The sequence below is a fragment of the Dasypus novemcinctus genome, chromosome 4 (assembly GCF_030445035.2).
Source record: "Dasypus novemcinctus isolate mDasNov1 chromosome 4, mDasNov1.1.hap2, whole genome shotgun sequence".
In the NCBI taxonomy this organism is placed as follows: domain Eukaryota; kingdom Metazoa; phylum Chordata; class Mammalia; order Cingulata; family Dasypodidae; genus Dasypus; species Dasypus novemcinctus.
Genome location: NC_080676.1, coordinates 65,057,179 through 65,069,284, shown reverse-complemented (window position 1 = coordinate 65,069,284; position 12,106 = coordinate 65,057,179). Strand labels below are relative to the sequence as shown.

At 35.9% G+C, this 12,106-nt stretch overlaps 1 protein-coding gene across 4 annotated transcripts in view; it reads right to left on the bottom strand.

Moving 5' to 3' along the window:
• Positions 1–12,106, bottom strand: part of TP63 (tumor protein p63) — a 97,157-nt gene that overhangs the window by 30,620 nt on the left and 54,431 nt on the right. For all 4 annotated transcript variants that reach the window (XM_023592043.2, XM_071214682.1, XM_071214683.1 and 1 more), the window contains exon 3: positions 441–627. In XM_023592043.2, the coding sequence (XP_023447811.1) occupies positions 441–627 (187 nt within the window). The remainder of the gene's footprint in view (positions 1–440; positions 628–12,106) is intronic.

Below are 12,106 nucleotides of genomic sequence, written 5' to 3'. Positions count from 1 at the left end.
TTCTATTTTTTCATCATTTCTCCTTTTATATCCTTCTTACACTTTCAGTTCTTTATGACTCTAGCCTTCAAAACCACTCTGGGAAAGGCACTAAAGCTGAAAATTACACCAGCCTGTACTGAACAGATCACCTGTATGTTTTGGTTTTTTTTCCTTTATGCTTCCTCATTGAAAGGGGGAAATAAGAGGAAGGAAACAGTAGAGAAACTAGTACACGGCATCTATTAATTACTGAAGTAAAAACTAGATGTTCAACCATTGTAAAAGCCATAAAATTATTTGTCATTACTTTCAGGCATTCTGTCAACCAAAAAGGCAGACTGAGTTCCTGTCAGATTGCAGAGGGCTGACCCAGGTAATTGACCCCAAACAAAAATCCCCACAGGATCATTACCCTCACGGTGCTTAATTGAACACCTACAGATTGCAGTTCTCCTTACCCTCATTGAATTCGCGGCTCAGCTCATGGTTGGGGCACCGTTTCACCACCTCGGTGACATGCTCAGCTTTCTTGTAGACAGGCATGGCACGGATGACAGCACCTTGAGGAGGTGGGGTCATCACCTTGATCTGGATGGGACATGTCTTTGCAATTTGGCAGTAGAGTTTCTTCAGTTCAGTGGAATACTGCTTAGAGATTGGGCCATTGGTGGAGGGAAGGGAAGAAACAACAGGAGATATTATTACACTCTATATCGGAGAAAGGAAAATACGTCTACCTTAGAAAGATTTTATAGCTATATGCTTAGTACAGGCTACTATATACAGACATCTAGCAATCTTATTAAAGGATATTATATTCATTAATCAAATTACTACAGTTCTGCTATTTTAAATAGTTACATATTTTCAAAAAGTTTCATATTTTTAAAAACATATTGATTCCATTATTTCCTATTTTCTTCTTTTTTAGGATAAACAAAAAGGTTCAGAAGGGTATAACTGGTTAATACCATGAGCAGCTTCATAGATTATCAGCAACTAAATGGAATATAAGGTTCTCATGTACTGTATGACAGTAAACAACAAACAAAAAGTTTTCTTACCCCAGATCAACCACTCCTAAAATTGCCAAGCAAGCTCCCTAAAAGGAACTGTACTTATCTTCTAACATCATGGTGTGAAAGAATGCAAGAGCTGGAAGGGGCTTTTGACCCTATTTTAGTCCTACACTTTCAGAAGACGAGGACTGGCCTAATGTAACAGCGAATTGTAGCAGCAAAGGGATCAAGATGCATATTTCTTCACTCACAGATGAGTGAAACTCTTCCTCACCATACTTCCTTCTTCGGGGAGAGGAAATTCAGTAGTGGTTGGTTGGTTATAGAATTAGAAAAATAGGGTGAAGAAACCATTAGCCCCAGAACCAAATAGAGAAAGAAAAATCCTATCCTGTGTTGCTTCTCTTTCTACCACTGAACCATATGAGAGTCTCCAATCTAATCCTTATACTATATTAAACCTTATCACCCATGTTCTCTGGGTCAATGACCCATCACTGCAGTCTGGAATGAAACCACCGAGGCACTGGAACTGCTGGCCAAGACTGGGACACCTAGTAACATTTATCCAAAGAAGGGGTAAACACACACACACACACACACACACACACACACACTGGTTGCACTTCTAAATTGGCAGCAACATCCTTCCAGGGGAAGTAGTAGTCAGAGTGACAAAGGGATTCATAATTGCTTTGTTCCAAACCAACTCTGACTAAAGGCAAATATCCTACTAAAAAGTACATTTAAAACTGATTTATCTTTCTTTTGTAATCTAATCTGTATTTAAATAATCTTTCTTTCTCTCCCAAGTATTTTCGTTATATGAAATTTTCAGTTTATTTCCCAAAGCTAGAGTATATGGCATAATCAGTTCTCCATGCCATGGGCCAAGGATGAAACACAGCAAAAGGATTTTACAAAACATGAAGAAACAGGAAGCATGCCAAAAACAGCCACAAAAATAAAATTCTAGTTAGGAAACACTGAATGAAAATAGATGGATATTTTTGCTTTTGTATTTTTAACTAATGACTTTACAAACAAAGACAATGTCTTAAGGCACATTAAGTACTCCATATTGCCACCTCCAAGAAACTAAGCATATCCATTTATGTTTCAGCTAGGATATGTTTAATACAAAACTAACTACAAGTTTCATAAAAAGAACCTTAGGAAAGAAGATTGAAAAATAAGTCTGTCAACTAACACCTGAAGGCATAAACTAATGAGGCATCCTTCCAAGTATGTGAAGATTGCAAAAAAGAAGGATAAGTATTCAGAGTAGGATGGTTTCTTAAGAGAAACATTCCATTTCAGTAATTGATATACTATAAATCAGGCTTGACAGACTAAGGTATAAATGTCCTAAAAATAAGGTTAGGCACCATCAGGTGCTAATTCTTGCTCATTACCATGGATAGAGGTGGGGAATCTGATTTCCCAGCTTAAATAGTAATAAATAATAAATAAGAGCTTCACCATTTACTCAGTTCTGTTGTAAGGAATTTTCTCTTCACATAACCCTATAAGAAAGATATTACAGGTATATATAGTCCCTTATCTGAAATCCCTGGGGCCAGATGTTTCAGAATTCAGAATTGTTTAAATATTAGAAAGGAGTAAAGTTCATATGGCATATGTTAGAAATACCTCCAGCAAGATTTAGGACAGCACCCCATAATCAAACCTGACATTTGGGCAGAATTTGTTAATATTCACACTAAGTGGAAGATGGCTATACAGAGCCTGATAGTTCAGGCTGGGTTTCATCACCAAATGGTTTTGCCACAAACTTACAAAATGTAAAAACAAAACAACCTTTGGTTTTCAGAACTTTTTGAATTATGGAATTGCAGATAAGGGATGAGGGACCTATATTATTATCCCCATTTTAGAGATAAGAAAAATTCAGGCAGAGAGAGGCTTGCCTGAGGTCACACAGAAGAGCTGGTTAGAAACCATTACAGCATGAGTCCATCCTCCTCCTGTAACGATGTCTCTCATGCCTCTATCCTCTTGGCTCAGTAGTGCAATTTTTTTTTGCTCTATTTACATTTTTTTCCCCTAATTCTCAACGTTGTGGTTATTACCTGAACCTACTTAAAATGTATGTAATCTTCTCCAACATTAAAATGATGCTCAAAAGTCGTCTAATTTAACATCATCACTTCCTCTTTATTGATTCCTCAGTATAACATTCGTTGATTTAATTGCAGGGAGAGGCAGCAAATGATAGAGTTGAAAAAGCCCTGGGCTAGGAGGAGGCAGACCTGGCTCTAGTATCAGCTTCTCCTAACTTCCATTATAGCTCTGGGGAATTCCATTATAAAGTCATACCCTTTATCATGGCTTAGACCACTCAGTCCCCCTGGCCTAGAGTGTACTAATAATTCCTCAGATTTGCCCTGCTTTCCTTAATCCTTACCAAATAATAGGCACCACCATCATCCCCAATTTTCCAGGCTTCTGCTTGATCACAAAATAATGGGAACCTGACTTATGACAAGATTTTTAAATACCCCGGTAATTCTAGTCAGCAGAGACTACAAATTTGAAAACACTGGCCTACTTTAATTTCTCTCTGTCCTTCTCTGTGGGGTTTCTAAAATTTACCTCTAAATTTGGCTCTACACCATTGACTTAAAATTCTTTAATTCCATGTCTTAAATTATGTGCATGTGTTTGCTTATGTGTTTTGTGTTGATTTAATCAACTTTATTGAGGCAAAATTTATCAATTTTTAACCGTACAAGTCTATGAGTTTTGACAAATGTACACAGTTGTGTAACTGCTTCCACAATCAAGATACAGAATATTCTCACTCCCTGAAAATTCCCTCTTGCCCTTTTGTAGTTAACTCCTTCCCAAAGCCTTGGTCCCAGGCAACAATATTCCTACTTTCTCTCATAATACTTTAGCCAATCTGGAATTTCATTTAAGTGGAATAATACAGTATTAGCAGGTTTTTTTGTGTGTGCCTGGCTTCTTTCAATTAGCATAATACTTTTCAGATCATCCATATTTTTGCATGTGTCAACATTCCATTTTATTTTCTAGTAGAATTCTATTATTTATCAATACAACAAATGTTTCCTGCTTTTCTTTATTATGAATAAAACTATTATGAACATTCATGTACAAATCTTTGTGAGGACATTGTTTTCCTTTTTTCTAAGTAAATACTGGATATATGATTGCTGGGTCACATGGTAAGTGCATGCTTAGTTTTATAAGAAATTGCCAAACCACTTTTACAAAGAATATGTAACATTTTACATTGCCACCAAAAATGTATGAGAGCATCATATCCTTAGTAGCACTTGCTTTGACAAATTGTTTTTTGTTTTATTTTGTTCTGTTTATTTATGCCAGTCTAGTAGGTGTGTAATGGTATCTCATTGTGGCTCAAATTTTCATTTCTGTGTTAAATAATGATATTTACCATCTTTTCATTTACTTATTTTTTATTTATGCATTTTCTTTTTTTTGAGCTTTGAGAGTTCTTTATACATTTTGGATATAAGTTCTTTATCAAAACAAGTTTTTCAAATATTACTCCCATCCTGTGCCTTGCCTTTTGTTTCCCTTAAGTGTGCCTTCTAAAGCAATTTTAAGGAATTCTATTATATCAATATTATGATTTTAAGGCTCAAATTTTTGTGTGTCTTAAAAAGTCCTGACTTGACCCACCCAACATCAGAATGATTATCTATGCTTTCTTCAGGAAAATTTACAGTCTTAGCTGTCACATTTAGGCCTGTAACCAATTTGAGCCAATTTTTGCAAATGATATACCATAAAGGTCAGAATTTCTTTCTTATTTTTTTTGTTAAATCACTTCACAATTATTCCAGCACCAATTGTTAAAAATCATGTCTTTATCTTTTTCCACATTGAATAACCTCGGCATGTTTTTTAAAATCAATTCACCATATACGTTCACGTCCATTTCCAGATAAACTCTCCTGTTCTATTGATCTATCTATATGTATCCATATACCAATAAGCATATTTGAACTGTATAGCAAATCTTAAAATCAGGTAGTTTCAGCTATATAATATTGTTCTTCTATTTCAAAACTGTTTTGGGTATTTTTGGTGCTTTGTGTTTTCATATAGCATTTACAGGTCATTTGTCAATTTCTCCAAAAATCCTGATAGAATTTGGATGAGATTGTGTTAAATATGTAGGTCCTTTTGGGGAGAAGTCATACCTTATAAATATTGTGTCTTCTAATCCACAAACATGGTATATATATCTATTTAAATAGGACGTCTTTCATTTCTCTCAGAAATGTTTTCAAGTTTTCAGTATGCAAATCTTATACCTATTTTGTTAGGTTAATCCCTCAGTATTTCATTTTCTTAAATTACTCTAAATAGTATTTCAAAATTTTAATTTCTAAGTGTTTGTTTCTGGTATATAAAATATAACTAGTATTTGTATATTGAACATGTAACCTGTGGCCTTGCTAAACTGACTTATTATAGTAGTTTTTGTAGATGTCTTATGATTTTCTAAGAGAAGATCATGTCAGTTAAGAATAAAGGCAGTTTTATTCTTTTCCAATCTGCATTCCTTTTCATTTTTATTCTTGCCTAACTCCCTGTTTAGGACTTCCAGTTGAGGGTTGAATAGAAGACAGGAGAGGAGATATACATCCTTTATTCCCTACTTTGGGGGAAATTATTCAATCTTTCATAATTAAATATAATAATGTTAACTATAGGTTTTTCATAGTTTATCAGGTTTAAAGAGTTTCCTTTTGTTCCTAGTTTTCTGAGTTTTAAATCATGGATGGCCATGGAAGGACGGAGGTTTTTGTTAAATGTGTGTATGTGGTTTTATTTTTTTAATCTATAGCAATAATCAGATTATTTTTTTCTTTTTCTAGTCTATTAAAACAATGGTTTAAATTGATTGATTACTGAATGTATTCCTTGGATGAGACCTACTATATCATACTGAAATATTCTTTTATTTATATATCTCTGGGTTAGAATTGCAACATTTTTTTTTCTATAAAGCTCTTCCTTTTTTCATAATTATAACTACATGTACCCATAGAAATTCTGGGGAAAAGGAAATATATGACATGTCTCCTTTACCCAGAGATACAAACCATTAATAATTGGGAAACGGACTTGGCCCAGTGGTTAGGGCCTCCGTCTACCACATGGGAGGTCCACGGTTCAAACCCCAGGCCTCCTTGACCCGTGTGGAGCTGGCCCATGCGCAGCGCTGATGCACGCAAGGAGTGCCGCACCACGCAGGGGTGCCCCCGCATAGGGGAGCCCCACACGCAAGGAGTGCGCCCCGTTAAGGAGAGACACCCGGCACGAAAGAAAGTGCAGCCTGCCCAGGAATGGCGCCGCCCACACTTCCCGGGCCGCTGACGACAACAGAAGCGGACAAAGAAACAAGACGCAGCAAATACACACAGAGAATAGACAACCGGGGAGGGGGGGAGGATTAAAAATAAATAAATAAATTTAAAAAAAAAACATTAATAATTTAGACAAAATACACAAACACAGAGGCACATACTTATGCAAATTGGAGCATGTCAAAATTGGCTTGGTAACCTTTTTTATTTAACATATGAGAATTTTCTATTTTAAAATATGATATTAAGTGGCTGCAATTATAGATATACCATAATTTATTGAATCACACCTTTCTTATACAGTATAAATTTTATTCCAGTTTGTCATTATTAAAAATAACACTGTATAGTACATTGCAGTATGTACATCTTAAGTACCTTTCAGTTGTAGACAGAGCTCTTGAAATAGGATATTTGAATCAATACATATTTTCATGTTGCTGAGAAGCCCAAGGCCATTCTAAGTTTTCTTCCTTTAAATTCAGTAAGCTGCCAATTTATCCCAAGTTGCTTGCAGGATTTTATTTCTTTCTTTGTCTTTGTTAAACAAGAAGTGAGAAAGACAGAAAGAATGTTTCTAAATGTGATTTTTGGGGGAAATTATTTGGAAATTAGTGAACTCTTTCACTCTAAAAGCTTGAACTCAACTCAAGAAAGTTTTTTTTTTTCCTTTTTAAATTATATTTCTGTTCCTTCTGCTCTTAATTTCAGGAATACATGTCTTACTTTGAACCCCCTATTCTGTAGACACCATATATTTTATGCACTTAACACTAACTATTAGAATCCTTTCTTTTTGTTTGCATTCTGAGAAAGTTTTCCAAGTTTACCCTTTATTTTTGTTCAGTTATATCCCAAATAATAATTTTAATCCTTCTACTGATTTTAAAATGTCCTTCCATCTCCACTGAACTCCCTTTTCATTTAACTAGACATGTTTTCATTTCAGCCTACTGTTTTAGCCTCATTATTTTCTTCCTTAACTCTATAACATTTATGTTTGTTGCTTTGTACTGAACATGCCTAAGCATGTCTTCCAGTTCCTAGTCATTCATCCTCTGACCCTTTAAAATGAAGAATTTTGACCTCTTAATGGTTGGATTTTGTGTGTATGTATGTGTGTGCAACTACATCAGAAGCTGCTAATCAGGTGCAATTTATTTTTTGCAATTTCTACATCACTAAATAATTATCTAACACAAACATTTACTGAGCACATACCAAATGAAGCTAGGTACTCTCTTCTGTACTGAAAGAGAGAAAAAGTAAGGTTAAAAATCTCTGGAATCCAGGAACTTGTGTATCCACACTGCCCAGCATGTTACTTAAAATATAAAGTGAATTGAAAGGAAAATTTCTCAGTCCCAACCCTTGAGTTGTCACAACCTAGAGACACAGTGAAGTACAGACAGCCCAAATACACTGGGAATAGCAGAGGTATGCGAAATGTGCTATTGGATTACAAATGATAGAACAATTAAATATTAAATAATTAGTTATTTATTTTTATTACTTATTATAGCCAAGGCGCTGTTCTAGGTTTGGAAGTTTAGCAGTGAATATAAGTAAAGTCCATGCTGTAAAGGTGCTAACATTCTAGTGAGGAGAGTTAGAATAAACAAATCATATGTCAGATGGTGATAAGTGCTATAAAGAAAAGTAAATCAGGGTACATTTAAGGGTGATAGAGTCAAGAGCCAAGAATTGGGGAGTACAATGCAAGGAGGATAACATTTTATCAAGAGATTGTCAGAGAATGATTCTTTGATAAGGTTATATTTGAGGAAAGATCTGATGGAAATAATGGAGTGAGTCAAGCAAAAACCTTGGGAAAGGAGGACTGTGGGAAGATGGTGGAATAGGGAGCACTAGAACTTGGTTTTTCTCTGAGGACAACAGTTAAACATGGTGTAACTCTCTGAAACAACTATTTGGAAACTCTGGAGGCCAGAAGAACACTGTATAGCATCCAAAGAAGAGCAGGAAGAAGAGACTTATAAATTATGATAAATAACAGTAAACTGCTCTCCCTGTGGGCAGCAGTTACTGGCACCCATCCTCCACTTTTGTGGCAGGCCACCGTGGGGTCCAGCCTTCACTAGCTCACTGGTGACAGAAAGAAAGATACATGAAAATCTTCTTCAAGACCACACATGAGCATGGCCAATCACTGATAATGGATTTTGATGAGCAACTCTGGATCACTAGGGGCCTGGCTCTGAAGGCTGCTATTGTTTCAAACTGTCATGGACAAAGGCTGCAGCAGAGGGGACTTACAGACATTGCACTGCCTCAGGGTTGCAGAAGACAATTAGTTGAATGGCTGCATTTGCTGGGCAGGCCAAGAAAGTTCAGCTATGAGGAGCCATGACAGAAACTCTTGGCACCCTTCCTGTTCCCCTCACCAGGGCACTCGGAGCCAGTCTATGCCTCTTCTGTGAGTCCCTGTCCCTGTTTTGGTTGGAAAGCATTGACTTGGGAAAGTCTTCTCCTGAGTTCCCCTCCTCCCAGAATTTGCCCTCCAGTCAAAGCAGCTTGAGATGATGAAAGAAGTAAAAGAAATGATAGAGACGGACAACCTAGGGCAAAGGTTTGCCTGCTGGCTTCAAACACCTGGGGGAGGGAGGTTTGTCTCTTGGGAAACAGAAGGCTCAACCAAACTTCTATAAACAGAAAAACTTCAAAAACAACTAACAAGCAAAATCCCAGAGCAAGATGCAGGCCCAGAAAGACAGTGAGGACACTACACACTGCATTTGCTTTGGGCAGACTTTCCTGATAGGAGACTATAGCTTTTTTACCAACTAGTTACTAAATCAAGAAACAGACATCTCAGGGAGTAATTCCCAGAGATAACATTTTAAAATATTAAAATGCAGTGTACAAAACAAACAAACAAGAGCACAAAACAAACAAACAAAAACACACACCCAAAAAAACAGAAATAATGGCCCACCCAATAGAAAAGGATAAAAACCCAGAAAATACCAGTGAAGAGGACCAGAATGTGGACATACCAAACAGAGACTTAGAAAAATGATCTTAAAAATGCTCAAGGAGATAAAGGAAAATACAGAGAGAGAAATAAAGGATATGAGGCAAGAAATGAATGAGCAATATGTGAATCTTAGTAAAAAAGATAGAAAAAACTTAAAGGAACCAAACAGAACTACAAGAGTTGAAGACCACAATAATTGAAATGAAAATTTCCCAGGAAAGTTTCAAGAGCAGATTGGTACTGGCAGATGATAGAATCAGTAAAGTCAAAGACAAGACACTTGAAATGAGTCAGGCTAAGGTGCATAAGAAAAAAAAAGAATAATAAAAAGCAAAAATAGCCTAAGACACCTCTGGGGCACCATTTAGCTTCCCAATATATGTATTATGGGAGTCCCCGAAGGAGAAGAAAGAGAAAGGGGCAGAAGGAATATTGAAGGAAATAATAACAGAGAGCTTCCCAAACTTAGCAAAAGATATCAATATGTACATACAAAAGCCCAGAGAACACCAAACAGGATAAACATGAAGAAAAAGACAGCATCCTATAGTGATCATATTATGGGATGCAAAGGATGAAAGCTCTAAGAGAAAAGCAACATATTATGCATAAGGGAGTCCCAATTAGATTAAGTGCTTTATATTGGAAACCATGGAGGTAAGTAGGTAGTGGACTGAAATACTTAAGTGCTGAAAGAAAACAACTGCCAACTAAGAGTTTTATATTCAGCAAGACTTCCTTTAAAAAAATGAGGGAGGGATTAAGATATTCCCAGTTAATCAAAAACTGAGGGAGTTTATCATCTCTAGACCTGCCCTATAAACAATGTTTAAGGGTGTCCTTCAGACAGAAAGGAAAGGACATGAGACATTGGTTCAAAGCAGCATCAAGAAATAAAGAACTGCGGTAAAGATCTAACATGTTCATTCTTGCTATCATCTTCACTGGAAGCAAATAAAGAAAATATCTTTAAAAATTTGACAATTTAAAAAGTAAGTAGCTAGATGAATAGAACTTTCTCAAAACCATTTCTTTTCCTATAAATTTCATTTTTAAAATGAATTGCTAAAAATTACAAGCTTTATGTCTTTGTTACTTTTTTTTACCTTTCACTCTCTATTTCAGTCTTTCTAGCAAGCATTTTCTTGGTTGTTATGCATGCTGTTTATGTGTTAGCTATGATAATAAAAATAAATATATATTTAAAAAACAAAAACTTTAGGAAATAGTGTTCTGGACAGTAAAGAAAGCAAGTGCTAAGGTCCTGGGGTGATGAGCCAGCGTAGCTTATGAGCAAGGGCCACAGTGGTAGGGGATAAAATCAGGCATAAGAGATAATATGAGGATCCAGATCAAAGTCCTTAAGGAACAGGGTAATAACTTCAGCTTTCTCTCACATGAGATAGGAAACCACTGGAAATGTTTGAGTAGGTGACATGATCTGATTTGTATTTTAATGATATTAGTCTGGCTATTACATGTGAAATAGACTTTAAGAAGCAAGGGTGGAAACAGGGAGACCAGTAGGGAGTCTATTGCAAAAAAAAAAAAAAAAAAAATCCAATAGAAATATGAGAATGACTTGGACCAGCAAAGGGGGTAGAAAGAAATGATTAGTTTCTGGATATATTTTAACCAGACTTGCCAATGGAGTGCCTGGGAGGAAGAGAAAAAGAGAAAGGGAAAAGTATTTCATGAAACTAGTGAAGAAAATCTTCGTAAGGTAGTGCTACTTAAACTAGGCTCTAAAGGATAAGCTCTCATTTACCATCTGGACTGTGCATCCAAGGATGGGAAGGAAGAGAGCAAAGAAGCAGAGCTCAAACTTTTCACAACTGAGAACATCATGAATAAGAGCTAGGAGATGTGAACTGTGAGTGAAATATAGATGGACTCTGGGGAAGAAGGAGATGGGGCAGGGTGGAAAACAATCAAGCTAAGCAGGAAAGGCAGTTACCAGATTGTGAGGCACCTTGGATGTCACATAAAATAGCATAAAGTAACACTGAGACTTAATAGGTCAAGTTTGCTGTGAAGGAGAAAAAGGCTCAGCTCTCAAAGTAAAGAACAATAGGAAACAGACTCTTGTCCAAGACCAGAAATTGTTGGCACATCATTTTACTGGACTAGGGATCAGAAAACCTGGTTTTAAGTTCTGCCTCTTCTTCCTTGTATCTCAATTCAGCTACTTCATCTCATAAACAGAAACAACTGCAATACACATGTTTAGCCTTGAGGGGAAAATGAGCATGCAAAACCATAATCAACTGCAAAGGCCAATGTAAAAATCATTTATTATGATTATTACTGAAACCTCATATTTCTAATATTCTCCATATAGAGAGTTTAATACAGCTTAAATGGTTTTGAGAGCACTGTGAAAACATTAATTTATCCTGGTCAGGAAGTATTTCTTGTCAGATAATAAATCTGCTGAAATTTGAATATTAACTGTTAACAACAAATCATACAATTTATCTACTAGTAATCACTGAATTCTAAACCTTACAAAGCTACATGATTCATTTGTTAAAAAGTAAATGGATTTGGTTTATCCTTGCCCATGCATTTTTTTTGCTACAGATGCATATATCTATATATATGAAAAGCAATTTTGTGTGTCCTAAAAATTTACCTAAATTACATTATACTATATTTATCCTTAGCATCCTATTTTTACTTCACATGTTTCCAAGATATTTTCATATTCTTATATA